Source organism: Herpailurus yagouaroundi, unplaced genomic scaffold (assembly GCF_014898765.1).
Source record: "Herpailurus yagouaroundi ecotype Mexico unplaced genomic scaffold, PumYag 181, whole genome shotgun sequence".
NCBI classification, from domain to species: domain Eukaryota; kingdom Metazoa; phylum Chordata; class Mammalia; order Carnivora; family Felidae; genus Herpailurus; species Herpailurus yagouaroundi.
Genome location: NW_024412412.1, coordinates 34547225 through 34565693, shown reverse-complemented (window position 1 = coordinate 34565693; position 18469 = coordinate 34547225). Strand labels below are relative to the sequence as shown.

General features: G+C 46.2%; 1 protein-coding gene across 6 annotated transcripts in view; it reads right to left on the bottom strand.

The window, feature by feature from the left end:
- Positions 1 to 562: 562 nt before the first annotated feature.
- The window catches only part of ENTPD4 (ectonucleoside triphosphate diphosphohydrolase 4), a 42612-nt gene continuing 24705 nt past the window's right edge, over positions 563 to 18469 (bottom strand). For 3 of the 6 annotated variants that reach the window (XM_040490265.1, XM_040490267.1, XM_040490266.1), the window contains 5 exons: positions 15146 to 15470; positions 13075 to 13160; positions 12805 to 12858; positions 12039 to 12200; positions 6948 to 10842 (listed from right to left, as the gene is read on the bottom strand). In XM_040490265.1, coding sequence (XP_040346199.1) covers positions 10620 to 10842; positions 12039 to 12200; positions 12805 to 12858; positions 13075 to 13160; positions 15146 to 15470 — 850 coding nt within the window. In that variant the 3' untranslated portion in view covers positions 6948 to 10619. Of the gene's footprint in view, positions 600 to 6947; positions 10843 to 12038; positions 12201 to 12804; positions 12859 to 13074; positions 13161 to 15145; positions 15471 to 18469 lie in introns of those variants that run through there. The other 3 variants (XM_040490268.1, XM_040490269.1, XM_040490270.1) reach the window with 2 other exon arrangements.

Sequence of the window (18469 nt, the reverse complement as noted above, 5' to 3'; positions counted from 1 at the left end):
GAGAGGAAGTATGGGGAACGAGGGGTTCATGCTCAGACAAGAGTTTCAGGATCCTGGGGACACTTAAGTAACACCTGGTAGGAAGCAGAAATCAGGGGCTGTAACTCTCAAGCAGAGTCTGGAAGGAAACGAAAGGCAGAGAATGGTATCTTGGAGGCAGGATGTGTTTTAATATTAGCCCCAGCACAGCGTAGGGTCTAGAGTAGGAGCTGGAAAATTTCAGCCTATGGGAAGAACTGGCCTACCACTGCCTTTTTGTAAAGAAAAAAAAATTTTTTGGAGCAAATCCACACCTATTTATTTACATATGGTCTGTGACACATTTCCCACTACAAAAGCAGAGTGAAGTAAGTTGTGGACAGAAGTCCTACGGTCTGTGAAGCTCAAGTATTTACTATCTGGCCTGTTGGTGAGAAATTGTGCTGACTCCTGGTCTAGAGCAGCACTCTCAACCTTCAGTGCGCGTTGTCCAATGACCTGGAGACCCTGTCAAATGAAGAATCCGGTTCCAGAGGTCTCGGTCCAGCCCTGAGACTTGGCACGTCTATCAGGCCTCTGAGATACTGGTGCTGCTGGTCTAACTGAAGTTTCTAGCGTCCCTATTAAACAGGTAAAAATAGGTGGCATTAATCTTTTATTTAACTCAACATAGCCAAAATATTACCCTGTCTTATGTAACCAATATAAACAAATTGAGACCTTTTAACTTTTCTGTGCTAAGTCTTTGAAATCTGGCGTATATTTTGCACTTACAGCCCCTCTCAATTAGGCCTGGCCACGTTGGCTTATTGGCTAGTGGAACTCTAGAATAGGCTGCCAGATTTCAAATCCCAGCCCCACACTTACGAGCTGTGTAGCCATGGGCAAGTTATGTAACCTCTCCATGTCTGTTTCTCCACCTATAAAATGAGAATAATAAACGCACCTCCTCATGACGTTGTCTTGAGGATTACGCACACTAATAAAGTGTTTAAACAGCCTGCTGGGCACACTGCAGACCATTATTAGGCTTTTTGGATGACTCTGTACGGGAAGCACATTCTTTCCCTCTGGTAAAGGAAGGAGTCTGAGCCCTGCTGGGGCAGAAGGTGTTCAGCATATTCCTCAGTTCTCAGCCCACAGTTACCCCTTCCTGCAAGGATCTTTTTTTCTTTCGTTCCACAACTGTTTATTGAGCCTTTACTGTGTATCAGACCTGGTGTCAGGCACCAGGGGTAGAACACCAAAATGAACACGAAAACCTTCTGTCCCTGTGGATTGCACTCTAGTGGAGAGATTCACAATGCATATAATGAATGTAGAGTATGCTAGAAGGTGGTACCATGGGGGGAAAACGCAAGCAGGGTAAGGAGGCTGGAAGGTGCTGGGGAGGGATGAAGTCAGTTTTAAGTAGGTGGCCAGGTGGCCCTTCACGGGACAGCTGTCATTGAAGGTCCTGAGGAGAGTGGGGTGGGAGCGGAGAGAGTCAGAGAGAGAACTTAACAGTGGTCAGAGAGGTGCGGAGTTGGGGCAAGCATATCAGGCAGCTTATAGGCCATTAGAAAAATGTTGGTTCTTCCCTTGAGTGAAATGGAGAGCCAACTGGTTGGATTCTGTGGAAGTTTTTTTTTTAAGGCTGCCATGTTGAAGGACAGCGTGGGAGTGGACATCCGTGTTGGCCCTGATCTGAGGCTTTACTGGGACATGTGGCTCTCAGTATGAAAACCAGGAACGACCTGGGCAAATAGGTGTGGTTGGTCAGCCTAAAACCATAACCAATTCTTTGTCCTCCTTCCATAACCAATCTGTGTCCTCACAACATGCATGTTAATATTGCACAGTCACAAGAGGTGTTCCCTCGTGACACGGTATTTTGTGCCAGTTACATAAACGGCATTATACTACACATTTCATTTCTTTGTTAAGTGCTCAACACTATTTCTATGATCCATCCATGTTGCTGTACTTAGCTCCAGTTCATTGTTTATTTTTTAAGAGAGCACACGAGCAGGGGAGGGGGAGAGGGAGAGGGAGAGAGAGAATCCCAAGCAGGCTCCGTGCTGAGCATCTGACTCTTGATTCAATGCGGGGCTCGATCCCACAACCCTGAGATCATGACCTGATCCGAAATCAAGAGTCAGAAGTGTTAATCGACTGAGTCACCCAGGTGCCCCTGGTTCATTGATTTTAACAGCTGCCCAGTATTCCACAGTAGGCACCTGCCCCTTTCACTTATCCAAAACCTTGCTTGCCTCCAACAACAGACACTTGAGTAACACTGCTGAAAGCATCCATTTGTACCTCCCTCGTGGCCCCAGGCGGACATTTCCCTGGGGAGCACTGGCACTTGGACATAAGTACCACCAACTGTAAAGCACTTTCTAGAGCGCCTGCAGTGGTTTAATACCGAAGTCACAGTCCCCACATCACTGCCGACACTTAAAGTTTGACATTTGAGGGGCTCTTTATTTTCATTTGATTTTCTCTGGCTCTTTCGTTGATCTCTTGTTAACCATTTGGGTCTGCCCTTCTGTGAACCATCTACTAAGACCCACAGCCCATTTTCTTCTTCCTTTTTTCTTGATTTGCAAGAAATCTTTTTTTTTTTTTTTAATGTTTATTCATCTTTGAGAGACAGAGAGAGACAGAGCATGAGCAGGGAAGGGGCAGAGAGGGGGAGACACGGAATCTGAAGCAGGCTCCAGGCTCTGAGCCGTCAGCACAGAGCTCGACGGGGAGCTCGAACTCATGAACTGGGAGATCATGACCTGAGCCGAAGTCGGACGCTCAACTGACAGAGCCACCCAGGCTCCCTGGTTTGCAAGAAATCTTGTAAACATATATTAATCCCTTGTCAATTTGAGTCACTGCAAATGCCTTCTTAGTCTGCCATCTGTTAGCTTTGATTGCGATGGCTGCTGAACAGAAATCTTTACTTCTGATGTTGTTAAAATTTTTTTTTTCAACCTTTATTTATTTTTGGGACAGAGAGAGACAGAGCATGAACGGGGGAGGGTCAGAGAGAGAGGGAGACACAGAATCGGAAACAGGCTCCAGGCTCTGAGCCATCAGCCCAGAGCCCGACGCAGGGCTCGAACTCATGGACTGCGAGATCGTGACCTGGCTGAAGTCGGACGCTTAACCGACTGCGCCACCCAGGCGCCCCTACTTCTGATGTTTCTAAATCCATTCTTGCTTACATTGGGTGCTCTGTGGGGGAGGGGAGGGGTAAAAAGGTGACGACTTTTAAGGATAATTTAGAGTAAAAAAAAAATTCTGCGTTATGCTTAGAACAAGATCAATATACAGAAACTACCTTCCTCTATGCTGGGTTTTGGGAAACATCCATCTAAGTTTGCCCCTATTCATTTCTACCTGATTCTGGGGTTTCTTTTTCCTTTTCTTCAAGGAGTGATTGGGTTGAGAAGAAAGGAAGGCACTTGAAGTAAATTTGGTTTTCCTAAGTTTTGCTAAACATAGCCATAAAATGCAACACTCCCATAGCAAACTTCATGGTGGGAGGGAGGAAGTGGACAGATTCCAGAGAGGCCCGGGATCCCATTTCACCTGGCACATCGCGCTGCATGTGGTGCTGAAACTGAGCAGAGCTCGGCCATCCTGAAAGAAGAAAGCAGACGGAGAATAAAAGCTTTGTAAAAAGAGCTGCTTCACAAGCCGTAGACACCCAGAAGTGGTCATGTGACCAAGAAACTAGATTTTGATTAGAACAAATATTGAGGAAGAACTATACGCCACAAAGTATTTCTTCGTTGGAACAGTTCTAAATATGCAAATACGCGAAGTAAACGCATCACGATCCATGTGCAAGGAGGATCGTCAGGGTGGAACAGACACACTCACTGATGGACCACAGGGCCACAAAAGGTGGAAGGTAATTTAAACATGTTTATTTGAACAGAATGGAGAAGGGCTGGGAAGTTCCAGAAAATCTTCTTGGGCTGCCATGACCAAAATGAAATAACAAGGCTAAGTAGAACCTATTTAAGTGTCTTGAGGCGCCTGGGTGGCTCAGTAGGTTACGTGTCTGACTCTTGATTTCAGCTCAGGTCATGATCTCCCAGTTCGTGGGATCAAGCCCCCACATCGGGCTCTGCAGACAGTGCAAAACCTGCTTGGGATTCTCTCTCTCTCCTTCTCTCTCTGCACCTCCCTCACTCACACTGTCTCTGTCTCAAAATAAATAAACTTAAAAAAAAAAAAACCATTTAAGTGTCTCAGTCTTAATCTCAAATCTAAGTAATAGATAAAGCTTGTGCTGGGTGGAAAAGATGGAATTTTAGGAGAAAGTGTGGGGTGTGGTTCCTGGAGTTGAGGCTGTGAAATCACAGGCAGGACGAGTATGATTCATCTTTCCAAAATTGCCCACTTCAGGGGTACCTGGGTGGCTCAGTCAGTTAAGCGTTTGACTTTGGCTCAGGTCATGATCTCATGGTTCGTGAGTTCGAGCCCCGTGTCGGGCTCTTTGCTGACAGCTCAGAGCCTGGAGCCTGCTTCAGACTCTGTGTCTCCCTCTCTCTCTGCCCCTCCCCTGCTTGCACTCTGTTTCTCTCTTTTAAAAATAAGTAAACATTAAAAAGCTTTTAATTAAAAAAACCCCTACCAATCATAAACCTGTGAGAACAGACCTGGGTACTTCCTAGAAATCATAATACAGTGACAGAGTAAGTCCCACACGGGGAATGAGGAGGGCACTCATGACCTGGCCACAGACCAACTCTTCCTTCCCCCTTCTCCTTTTTTCAGGAAGAAAAAAGGGTCTCCTTTTCCCTCCATTTCGTTGAGTTTATGCATTTAGACAAGCCGCCTGTCTTTTGCGACTACCCCCATTATGTTCTGTGAGGGGCTTTCAGCATTTTTCTCAGGGCAGAAATCCTTCTGCAGGCTGGGTTTTCTTATTTGGGTCTCTTACACACAACAGGCTGTTGACAGAAACGTTTAAGTGGCCGTGAAGTCTGGAGCTCAGAGCTAATTCACCTGCCAAACAGGATCAAGGGCGAAGGGCAAAGATAGGAGGCCAAAGCCGCTGTCTTGGCTGAGGCAGGGCTTAGTCAACCTTAATGGATATATTGATAGGAAGAGGCAACACTGCTGGGGGAACTAACACCTTCTTAAGAACAAATGGAAATGCCTCAACCGGTCACTTCTTTTTTGTTAAGAAGAGGGGGATGGCAGGCTGAGGCCATCAGGCGCTCCCATCACACCCCTCCCAGGTGGGGCTGGGAGGACACCTCGAGGTGTTGGGTTTCACGCAGATGCTGATGCTCCAGGCAAATCGCAGAATCTGCCACGCGGGCCACTGGGGTGAAGGGGCACTGCTTTGTCCTCTGATGACCTTTCCATAAGAAGACAGTCTGACTCCGATACAGATGACGTCGGAGTCTCTGCTCCCAGACCAGTGTGAGCGCCAGAACCCCTCTGTGCAAACCATTAGCAGCATTTCAGGGTGGAAAAAAAAAAGCCTCCCATGCATTCCACATTCGTGGGGCAAATGGAAACAGATAATAAACAAAAATCCCAAACCACGGCCTTTCAGCCCTGTTGACATGGGCAGCTGTTGGAAACAGGTACTTACTTCTCGTCAATCAAGTGGAGTAAAATTCAGACATCTTTAGATGCCTTAAATATTTTATTTGCCCTCAGGCCCAAGACCTGTATTTATTGTCCTACCTCAGAAATTATTTAAGCAAGTTCTCTTTCAACTTCATCATCCCATTCTTTCTGCCTTCCAAGTACCGTGCTTCTGTGCTCACGCTGAACTCCCACTGTGCTCTGCTATTCCCTCACACCCTTCCATACATATGTCTGAGGCTCTTCTTTTTGTTAACAGCTGGCCCCTTCCCACTCCACCTGTCTCCATCATCAGTTTTTGGGTTATGGCTTGGGCTCACCTCCTCCCACCCCAGGGTAAACCTCTATACAGTCTCAAGTAGCTGAAAGAATTGTAGTTTCTAATAGTTGTTAGTAACATAAACACGGAGATTCACATTTCTCTGGAAACGAGCCCATGCTTTTAAGCTTAGATCTAATTGCAGAACCGTGTAAGGTTAGCATTTGATTTCACTATTTATAAGAAAAAATACATAAAAGTTCATTAATTCTAGTTTTCTGATCTATATTCAGAGTTAATATTTTATTTATTATTTATTTATTTTAAAGTAGGCTTCACACCCAATGTGGGGCTTGAACTCACAACCCGGAGATCAAGACCTGCGCTGAGATCAAGAGTTGGGACACCTAACCAAGGGAGCCACCCAGGCGCCCCTATAGTTAATATCTTAAAATGGTAACCTTATTAACAGTTGGCACCGAATGGCCTTTGCTATTGACACACGGGTTGATATTACACCTTGGTAAATATTTCTCCTTGTGAAATATTTGGCTTGTGAGCTGCTGGACATGCAGACCCCTCCCTCCAGAACACAGACGGAGCGTGCTTCACTGTATGCATGTAAATACAGCAAATGCAGGGTGTGCAGACTCAGACCATTTATTGTACCGAATTGACACTCCAGTTCAACTAAGCATTCTAACAGGTGACAAGATTCAAACACCAGAGGAAAACCTACTTCGGTCATAAGAAAGCAAGCTCACAGAGGGTCTGTGGGCCAGCGGATGAGCTTTCATTTTACTGGCTCTCCACACCCTTCTGTGTGCGAGTGTGGCAACACGAGGCTGCCAAATATGGAAACTCATCGGAGCCCACAGCACCCCAAAGGCCATTATCCTTATCCTGAATGGAAAGCATCATTGAAATTAAAAAAAAAAAAAAAAAAAAAACACATTTAAAGATTTCCCTTAGTTTTTGTAATTCCTAACTGTAAAATATCACCTCAGTAACAGAACAAAGAATTTTCCTTGGTGGGGCACATCATTCATTACTGAACCGGAAAAGCGGTATCATAAAAAAGAAAACACTCAAGTAGAAATAAATAGCTAAATAATTTACGTGTCGGTAGTTTTGCTGCATAATCACACAAAACCCTAAAGCTGATGTTTTTTTTTTTTAAAGCTTAGAAAACACATTTGCCTTTCCAAGCTTCTTGATGCATGCTTCTTCTAAGGAAAACTATTCTATGCAGGCCTGATGTTTAAACTTTAAATATCTGTCCATCTAAGAGGTTGCCAACCTGAGTGCGCAGGTGTGAACGAGTGACCCTCCCAGCCGTCCAGGGGGGCCAGATGCAGCCACACGCAGCCTCTCCAGCTTACCCAACACCCCCCCCCCGCCAGGCTGGGGAGCGCCAAGGCCAGCAGTTGAGGGTGAAAATATGCAAGCAGCACTGGTTACAAAGGGGTATGTTCGTACTGTTACTGTGATGTCCTTCAATGGACTGCCAGATCTCTGTGAGCGTCCTTGGAGGTCTGGAAAGCAGCAGCGCACAGTGTGATGGCAGGAGAGCGTCTCCTGTAGCGGCACTCCCAGCAAGGCTCGACACGGCGTTTTCTTCCACGAGGCTGCCGGAAAATCCCACGGGCGCCATTTCTTTTGCTTTCTATTCCAAGTATTCTGAGTTCCCTGCCTTCTTGGCCAGCCCTTAATTGCTATGAACTCCTCTCCTGAATTAATAAGCTCCTCCCGTGCTTGCCTCTCAGCCCAGCCCCTCTTGCATCAGAAAGACCCACGTGAGATCCTCTGGAGAATGCAGTCCTCTCAACATAACTCAGCAAGCCCTCCTTCCTGAACAGCACTTTTTCAACCCGTGGGGGGATGCATGTTTGCTGGCTTACTGGAAAACTGATCTTGAAAATAATCTAGAGGGAAAGGTAAGAAGTGGAATTCTGGTACACACACAAATATTTCAGGATTGAAAACTGGTCAGCTCTTGCCCAGCTCTTTTTGTGCCCATACACAGTTAGCCTCCTGAACTAAGAGAATGCGGTGCGTATGCTTTCTTGAATGGGGTCGTTCGCGCAGGGGTCAGTGAACATCTTTAAGGGACATCTGTCCATAAAGAGACATTTAGTAAGTATTTTAGGCTCGACAGGTCACATACACTGTCACATATTCTTCCCCCCCTTTTTTTTCTTTTAACAACCTTTTAAAAATTGAAAAACCATTCTCAGCTCAAGGGTCTTCTAGATTTTCCCTGTGGCCAATAGTTGGCCAAGCCCTCCTCCTGGGAGTTCTTTGGCAGGAGAACATGGGCACTTAACTATGTAAAGTATAAGGTTGCTTGGGCCTTGGAACCCTGATTTGGGATTTCTTTTGAAGACTGAGGTAGGTCCTTGCGGAGGGATCCCTAGGCTAGGTGCAAAGCAGAACTGGTTGTCTTGATTCTGCCCCCCAAATGGTACCGAGCTGGGCCACACTGGCACCCTTTTTTGTAAAAAGTGGCAATCTATGGTAGGAAGTCTGAACTAAGGCCCATTTAAATCTGGGCCTATGCCGGCTAATCCTTGCCTTGATCTTAAAGGCAAAAATCACATACTCCAGGCATTTGAAAAGTTTCATTCTCAGGTCACTTACTACTCCCAATGGTTGGTAGCAGAAAAGCTAACGCGTAAACACACTCCCTCTTCACCGCTAATGCCACCCACAGTCTACAGAACAAACCCCGTCAGAGGATTCAAGGACGAGCACGCCAGCTCACTCTGCTCCTGGGGTATCTAAAACACTGCTCATCGGTGGCTGGGTCTTGATAAGGGACAGCATTTACCAGGGACCGAGCACTTGAATAGCTGGAGACCCGCGTTTCTGAAGCTGGACCTTTCACAGGGCCATTTACCTCCGTCCTCTCTGAAACAAGACCCCACACACATCAGAGGCTGTACCAGGACGCTGCTCCTCCAACCTTCCATAGATCTCAGAGACAAGTATTCTACCAATAACTTTTTCACTGTTAGAATATTCACTGTGAAGAGCAGAGTAAGAGAATTTGCGTTTCTTTTATACATTTGTAATCTTTTCAAGTCATCAAGATACAGTATGCCATGTTTTAAATAATAAACAAGATAAAAATCTAACTTAAATAAGGGCTCCAGGATCTGAATCCTTTCTCTAATCAACGAAGTCTGAAAAAGCAGCTGATGGTTCTCAAAATAAACATTTGCTACCAACCAACCGAATTTCACTGTTCTAAGAAACAGCACACACGCACACACACACACACACACACACACACTCACAAAAAGAACTTCACCTAAAAAAACTAGGTATGAGAATTCCCAAAGCTTCTAAACAAAATGAATAGGTGTAAAACCACCGATCTCACATACACCAATCCAGCTGTCCTCTTTAGGTCTTTGTTTAAAATGTCGAACTTGTTTTCTCAAAATGTGAGTTTATTTCTTGTTGAAGTCAGACCCTTCTCTTCGTCTGGATTTACAGTGGTATTAACAACCATGGCCTCAATCATGGCCGTAATACAGAGAACCTGTAAGCATGGGGGTCTCCAAAATAAAACCACTGAGACCATTTTTAATTAAGGAGGGGAACACCAACTCGAAGTTGGAGGAAACTAGAGCACAATTAAGCCCAGAAAAACGTACCACTGAGAAATGCGGACGTGCCTGTCAGTAGGCACGAGCTCCAGTTCTAATGATGTCAAAAGCGGTGAAACTTGAGGGATTTTCCAACTCAAAGACATAATGTTCTAAGGCTGCTGAAAGGTGCGACTGAGAAAGTCATTACCCGTGGTGAGGAAAGACAATGCATGAATGGTAATGGGGATTTTTCTACATAAAAAGAAATGAAACAATAAATTTTGAAGTGTGTGTGCTTTTGAAAGAAAGAGCACTGCATTCTCTCATCCTCTACCCTTAGCATTGTTCTCTCATGCACCCACATTCCCCCTCTCTCACACACACTCTTCCTCCTACACACACACGCTTCTCTCCCACACTCTCATACGCACACTTTCTCACACACACATTCTGTTTCACACACACATTCTCTCTCACATTCTTTCCCTCTCTCACACACACACATTCTCTCATACTTTCTCTCACACACGCATTCTCTCTCACTTTTTCACACACACACACAAAACACTCTCTCACACACACATGTGCACTGCTCTAGTCGTTATTTCACATCTTCCAGGACTATCAGTTTTAAAAAGTTACCTCCTGGTGCCTGCCTTTCTCCGTCTTGGGTATAAATGGCTTTGAGTTTTTCAGCCCACAAAGAAAACATGTAGTGACAGACCTGAACAGTAAGTGAAAACTACACACCACCCTCTTCAGCTTAGAGCTTTTGAGACGGACAAAAAGAGGACTGCGATTTCCGCCGGGCGGGTTCTGGTTCTGAGAACGCGACACTCGTCAGTGCCACCACCACTGATGGGAAATGGCTTTGCCATTCCCTCCAAAGGCAAAGTGCAGCTGTTTAAAATTTAACATCCCTCAGAGAAAAGCCAAAAATCTTAGTCGGTATCCTATGCAGCAAAAACAAAGTCATTTTCCCTTTTTTTCTCCACTTAAACCTGTATCCAGAACGGCTAACCACAACACTTCCTGGACAGGCAGAGCTTCCGACAGCGGAGTTTGTTTTTGTTGCAAGGAACAAAAAAGGGAAAGCAAAAACAAAGCCGAAAGAGAATAAGCAGGAGAAACCCTGAGGCAAAAATGGCTTTTCCTTCAGAAAGTCTTCCTGGGCTCTCGAACTCCCGTCCCTAAGTTCACGCGGCCATCTTCTGGGACGGCAGGCCTTCCTCCAGCCAGAGGGTGGTGGTCGAAGCGCCACGCAGCGTCCGCCTGTGAATGCGCCGCAGCCGCAGCAGGTAGAGGAGGATGGAGAGCAGGACCACCAGGAAGCAGCCCGAGAACAGGTAGTGATTGTAGACAAAGGAGAAGCCCCTCCAGTGAGCGTGACTGGCCCGGAAGGTCTCCTGCTGGATATCCCTGGGCACCGGGACACAGAACAAAGAGGGCGAATCAGGCCAGGAACGCGATGTGACAGCGCATGGGGCACGTGCCCTATCGGAGGAACCGGATTTAGGGTTCCGCTCGGAGACAAAAACTGCCATCCCGGTCTCCGGGGCTCAGTTTCTTTACCTCTGTAACGGAGGCCGCCTGGCCTAACAGAGGGTGGCTGTAAATATTAACAGGATACCACGTGAACGTGCGTTCAGCTACCATCACTGTAACTTGGGTCAAAAATCAGAGAACTTTAAAAGAACTGTGAGGGTTTCACTACGAGCTGGATGCCAATGTGGAATCAGAGCACCTGTCTGGGAGCAGTAGCAGCCACAACTCACACTGTTTTGCGGTTAGCCCAGCTAAACGGATTGCTGGGACATGCTCAATTAAGTGAAGGGGACAAAAAAAAAATCCCCCGAAAACGAACTCCTCATTTGTGAGTGCACCAGGGTTGTTATGTGGGGCCAGCTGACAGCCAGGTCTGCGAACGCGAACGGGGAAAACGTCCACCTTTATTTTCCCGATTCCGACCGGCATTTCCACTAACCACGAGCGCAGACCACAAGCTACGGAGCGTCGGCACTGCTTGTGGCTTTGACCGTGGGGCAGCTCACAGGTCGCTGTCACATGGCGTGGTGGGGGCTGGCAGGTGCCTCCAGACATCGACACACATCACTGACATCACTGTACTGAAATTATAGGAAGCACTAGTTCTGCTCCCGGATTTGTTATTTCACATTTTAACAAAAAAGAACACATATCACTATATCACCAATACGTTTCCTGTAAATATTTGGTAAATTTGAGAAATATATTTGATGTCTATATTTCAATACTGTGGTTTCCTCTGTAACCTGTTATTGACTTCATACATTAAAAACAGTATTTGGAGAAGGAGTCCAAAGCCATAAAGGTGAAGAACCCCAGAACTAACCCTTCTGTGCAGGGGTCAGGGAAAGACACTTGGGAAAAATCAAACACTTTTGTGCTGCATCTGACGGGATGGGTGGGGTGGGAAGGATGCACTGCGGGGAAGACCAAAGTTAAAGTTCACTGACCACAGTCCTGCCCACGGCCAGCGCTTGCCCCAAACGCCCACAAACCACAGCTGCCGGGCTGAACATAACCACAGAAAAGCATCTTTTGTTTGATTCTCGTCACCAAATTCAGAGCCGTACCTTAACGGTAAAAACCGGGTCCTGTAAAGGATTGCTCCGAGGGTCCACTGAACCTCCTTATCGTAAACTTGTAATGCTGTCTTTAAGTTTTTATAGTTGACAGGAAACGAAAAGCCCCTATGGAACACCTCAAACATCCAGGCAGACTTGAAGCACTGATACCTACGAACACCAAGCACAAACATAAGCGGAATTCATTTGCTTGTCAAAATGAACCGGACGCCGAAACGGCCTTCCCCTGTGACCAACGCGGGTGCAAAGGCTTCCCTAGGCCTGCATCGAGCAGCCGGACCACCCATGTGCGCCTTTCCGGGTGATTTACTTGGTTTGTCCCCTTGTCCACAACCCAAAATAATTCACCTGTCAAAATCAATGAGCTCACGAAACTTGGTCTCGGTAGGATTTAATACATGGCCATGACATATTTTTACCTCAGGCGATCATTTACACTGATAAACTGCCAACTTCTTTGGACCTCAGTTTATTATAAAACGAGAAGGCACAGGGTCCTTTTCAGCTCTGTTATTTTGTGATTTGAAATCCTTATCAGAGACTTACTTTTTGCAAAGTGCTGGGCTAAGTTAGTAATAAGACAGCCAATGCACTTAAATGACTTATAATGACAGGATTTTTGAAAAGCACCAAGTTACTGAGAAATAAGGCAGAATTTGATAAATGCCACTGGGGAGACATAATGCACGCTCTGGAGACTGAGGTGGGTGGCGTCTGCTTGAAGGGGCAGAGGAAGACGTGAGACAGTGCTGACCTGACTCTGAGGTCTGGGCAGGACTTCAACAGGCAAGGGACGGACAGGGGAACTCTAGGTGGAAGGAACAGCAAAAGTGAACAAAACACTGTAAGACATGTTTGGACACAAGTAGCTGTTGTCCTGTCTGAAAGGAGCCCAGGGTAGGTGAGGGGAAACAGTGACCGATGAGGATGCAAAAGTAGACTGGGGCCTGGGTGTGGCAAGCCAGGGGCCAACACTCGTGCACAGCTTCTTGAAACCGCCTGGGGACGGCCACCCACTGCTTACTTTAGCCTGTGGAGGTCGGCATGTGAGGCATACAGTCCTCGGTCAAAGCGTTCCCGCAGGATCGACCACTTTGTTGCACAATAATCCTGGAAGAAATTTCACCCCAAATAAATCACCGGTAAGTGAACAGGTTCTTCATTTTAAAAAGGGTTTACCAAATTCATATTCATAACAACCATATCCTTCCAATTAGGCAACACAAGCTTCACCTCTATGTGTACCGTGAACCCAGCAAATGCTCACTGATCAGCAAAGACCATGGTTGTTCTGTCTTAAAATTCTGCCAAAGTTATTGTTACAGAAAACTTCCCTGCCCACAACCAGCCTCTTCGAAACTGCTTAGTTTCCTCCTCTGTGACTGCCTGCGACTGGCGTAAGCTTCTGGAAGAGTGAAGTGGTACCTGAGCTGGTTCAGAGTGGCCGCCTGTGTCTGAAGCGACATAGTGCAAGGCTCGGGGAACACCAAGCTGATTACAGAAGGCTTTGTCTTTAGGTGAAGGGAGAGAGGTGCCATCTTTTCCTGAAGTTATTTGTAATATTATATATTTTTAGAGATTTTTGCTTTGAGAGAGAGAGAGAGAGAGAGAGAGCACACGGGCATGTGGCCGCAGGAGGAACAGAGACAGAGGGAGGGAGAATCCCAGGCAGGCTCTGCACTGTCAGCGAGGGGCCCGACTCAGAGCTCGAACTCACAAACAGTGAGATCATGATTTGAGGCGAAACCCAAAGTCGGACACTTAACCAACCGAGCCGGCCAGGTGCCCCTGTAATAATAATAACTAAGATATACTAAGCATTAAGGGCCTTTTCTGAGTGTAATACTGAAGACCACTCCTTGGCATGGCTATGATTCCAACCTCTATTTCAAGGAGGAAGAAACTGAGGCTCTGAGAGATGGTGAAACTGCCCCAGGGAACACAGAACAACACTCAGTCTGGGGTGAGAGGTAAGGACAGACATTTAGGGCAGAGGAAACACCATGAATGAAGACAAGATGGGAAGTAGCTTGGATGCAAGGGCAACAAGTAGCTATGATTGGAGTAGGTCATGAGAGGTCGGGAGAGGAGGCCCCGGGAAGAAGGCACGCTAAGGCATTTGTGATTTATCCTGGTATAAAAGGAAGCCGCTGAAGACAATAGAGAGGAGACTTGTGCTTTAGACAGGTCTGTCTCTGGGAGCGGCGTGACTGATGAATGACAGAGGGAGACCACATGCAGGAAGGCCAGCAGGGAGGCTCCTGTAGTAGGACAGGTGACAGACGCAGGCCCCGCTAGGGCGGAGAGAGCAGGACAGAAAGCAGGGAGGGCTTTGAGAAATGAATACAGGTAAAATAACATGCTTGATGACTGATTATGGGGGATGTGCAGCGAGGGAGGAATGAATGGTAGGGAGAAGTCTGGAACTCCTGAGTTTTGAGAGGTGACCAGATGGTCAGGGATGCCATTAACTGAGACAACATCACAGGATGAAGGGCACGGGGAGAAAATGGTGGGTTTGCTTTGGGTCATGAAATCTAAGAGGCACCGGGCATGGAGGCTGGAGCCTCTTCTTGGTGGGCAGTAGTTGCGAACCATGAGCATGGAAGAGACCAGCTAAGAGCCTGAGGGTCCACACCCTTCCAAGGGTGGAAGTCCAGGATCCCAAGGTTTAGGGGGTATGAAGGTAGGGAACCCTGGAAAGACCCTAGAAAGCATCAGAAAGGCAGCGGCCAACAAGAGAACAAGGGTCCCGGCAGCTAAGCGACAGGAAGGCTGCAGGAGTATGGCCTGATACCAGTGGCATTACTACAGAGTAACATACAAATCTGTCACCCGGAAGCCACTGGCCATCAGAGCAGTGCCCAGAGCGGTGGGCAGCAGGTGGCTCCCCGCAGATCTGTGACTCCTGCCGGGGCTATCTCTTTTGCTCAGCTAAGGAACAGGATCCCCAACAGGTTGCCCTACAGCCTTCCATCCTCCACCTTCCCCTGCTCTTGGGCTGGGCCTCCAAACGTGAAGGGGGGACACAGGCTGCCAGTGTCTACACCATCTCTCAAAGGCATGCAGGAGAAGAGGGTTTCTTTGAAGGTTACCTTTGCGGCTTTAGTAAAAGTAGCAGCGTTGTAGTCCCCCCCCATTCGTAACACATCCTCAGTGCAGTAGTAGAACTCCGAAAAGCCATAGAATTCGCTGTTCTGGAAGTGAATGGGGGGCTGGTAGACCCCGTTGAGGGAGGTCTGCGTCTCGTTTGTTTTATTCATGAAAGGCTGGATGGTCTCTCGGCACAGGTCAAAGTCTCCTGTTCCCCGGAGGTACATGGTCTGCCCGTTTTGCTGGATTTCATCCTTAATGTCCAGGGGTAAGCAAGGGTCCAGGTATGGGGTGTCAGGAGCCAGACCAGTCTGCTTCCCCAGGAGCCTACGGGACAAAGAGAAACTTGATTTGAGACTGGCAGAAAACCGTGTTTTCAAGCAGCGGCTGCAAGCCAGCGTTTCTCAAGACATGCTGTGTGGACCGTGAGCCCTGCAGGGTGTCCTGGGGGAACACGAAAGGGTTCCAGGATAACGAGGTCAGGGAAACAGGTTCTCGAGCTCCCTCTTGGAGGAGGTTGGTTCACCACCCATCCACACGTGCATACAGCAGATACCTACGCAGACACTGTAACAGGGTCCAGTGAAACAGCTACCTGGTCAGATTACCAGAGCTTTCTGTACCCTGGCACACGGCCTGCACTCTCGGCCCGTGTGCCTGCGGTTCCGGAGCTCCTCTCGGTCTAAAGTTCACTGCAGATGAATGCCCACCAACTGTGTCGCTTCCACTGTTCTGCCACTAGAGCTTGCCGGTGTAATCATACAGAGATGAAAAGTGACCACAGACAGAAGTAACTGGCCCCGTGCAAGCCACATTAGATGCCTTAGAAAAACACAATAAAGGCAAGTCGCTCGAAAACTGATGTCAAGTTCAGTATTAGCATGGTTTAAAAACATTGGGAAATGTGGGAAAAATCTAGAACTTTAAAAATCAAATTCCTTTACAAATGTCTGTTAAGCCCCTGGTAATCTTTAAAAAAGCCAAAATGACACTGAGATGAGGTGTGGTGCATGCCAGAGAGATGACGGGTGTAGCCTAAGAAAAGACCTTAGTCCAGAGCAAAAGACTGGCAAACGAACACATAAATTAAAATAAGATGCTTGTGGTTTGACTCGATTTTTGATCCTCTGTTTTAACTGATTTTTTTTTTAAGTTTATTCATTTTTGAGACAGAGAGAGAAAGAGAGAGTGCGCACACGCTCAGGGGAGGGCCAGAGAGAGAGGGAGACGCAGAATCCAAAGCAGGCTCCAGGCTGTCAGCACACAGCCCGATGAGGAGCTTAAACTCACTAACTGCGAGACCATGACCTGAGCCAAAGTCCGACACCTGACTGACTGAGCCACCCAGGAGCCCAGGTTTTAACTGATTTTTAAAAATCAACTGTTGATCCCAATTGCTGTAGATAAGAGAGCGTCCACTGTACTACAGGCTCTGAGAATTCCCATGGAAAAGAAATCTTAACTGTCTACTGGAATGCGCTGTGCTCACGACTTCCCGGTGAAATTTCCCTGCATCTGTCATCCCGTTATGTGTACTCACTGCTCGTCACCATTAAGCAAGCGAGGAGCAGAAAACAGCTTACAACAACTGGACCTGCTAGTGTTTGATGCTGTGATGTCACATGGGCCGAAAAGGCTGTTTACGTCTTCGGAGACTGCCACTCAACTGACAGGTTGGTTATTCCTAAACTCAAGGCAACTCAAGATGGACCTGAATGTAGTAAGTTAAGGTCTTCGCCATTAAATAAAAATGTTTAGTTTTTAAAACTCAATTGCTACTAATAGCAGAGAAATAGTGATGCGTTTCAAGGCTCAATTCATATGTAAAAAGTGATGACTAACATTTATAATTATTATCAAAGTCCAAGACTAGTCAAATTACTGTTTTTAGTTGCCCTACATCTAAATTAAGAAGTACCACTGAATTGTCCATTATACAAGTTTCTTGACATTAAAATCAATTAGTAAAAATTAACATTGCAGAAGGTGTTTCTCCAAAGTTCTAATTCATACGGCACCTGGGTGGCCTCAGTGAAGCGGCCAACTCTTGATTTCCGCTCAGGTCATGATCTCATGGTTCGTGAGTTCAAGCCCTGCATTCAGGCTCTGTGTTCGCTGCACAGAGCCTGCTTCGGATCCTCTATTTCCCTCTTTCTGGCCTTCTCCGGTCATGCTCTCTCTCTCAAAAATAAACGAACATTAAAAAAAATTCCAAAGTTCTAATTCAAACATCACTTATAAAATATTTCTATTTTAGGTCTATTTATTATAGAAAATAATTATGCCACAATGTACCGTATAATATACCACGCTTAAAAAGAAATTATGCGACTACCTATCTCTCTCTTTTTTTTAAAGTTTATTTATTTTTGAGACAGAGACAGTGTGAGTCGGGGAGGGGGCAGAGAGAGAGGGGGAGAGAGAATCCCAAGCAGGCTCTGGGTCATCACAGGGCCCGATGTGGGGATGGAGCCCACAAAGCCGTGAGATCATGACCTGAGCCGAAACAAAGAGTCAGGCACTTAACTGACTGACCCACCAGGTGCCCTGGGACTACCCATCTCTTAACTAACACCACTCAATTAATGTCTGGAGCAGAAGAAGAAGTTTTTATTGTTCTTCCTATTCACACATGTAAATTTCTGGAAAGTGTGGTACTGAATGGCTCTGACTTGGTCATTCTTCAAGTTCAGGCCTCCCCAGGCTTATTAAGATTAAACTGATCAAGGAACTATACACTACCATTTATCTGTATGAACTAGGATTTTTTCCCCTCAAAATTGCTCATCAAAACAAAGAAAACAAAACAGTAATTAATAGGATATTTTATATAACCCTAGATTTCAGATATTTTTATTCATCCACACAGCTTTGCTCTTCTTATGAACTGATTTCAAATAAATAACTGCTATATATTTAAACTGATAAAATGAATTTAAACTGATAAAATGAATTTAAACTGATAAAGCATTGCTTTTGTTTTATATTTCTTCTATACCAGAATTCTTCATAAACTCATTTTTAAAAGTTTCCCTGCTAAAAATGTTTAAAACCACTAACTTAGACTTCTGGATCATTTCTTTCTCTTGAATACCTTCCTGCCCTATGGTTTTATCCACTAAATAACTGCACAGGCTGGTTTTCCAGAACACCACCAGAACAACACATAATTAATTCCCTTCCATCATCAATGACAATTTTATCGTCACGTACTGCTGGCTCCCAGGACATCTGCAGTAGCCCAGGTACTGAGTTTCCCAGGGACTCTGCAATGTGAAATACACTACCCAGGGCTCAAAACTCCTACTATGTTAATAATGAAATAT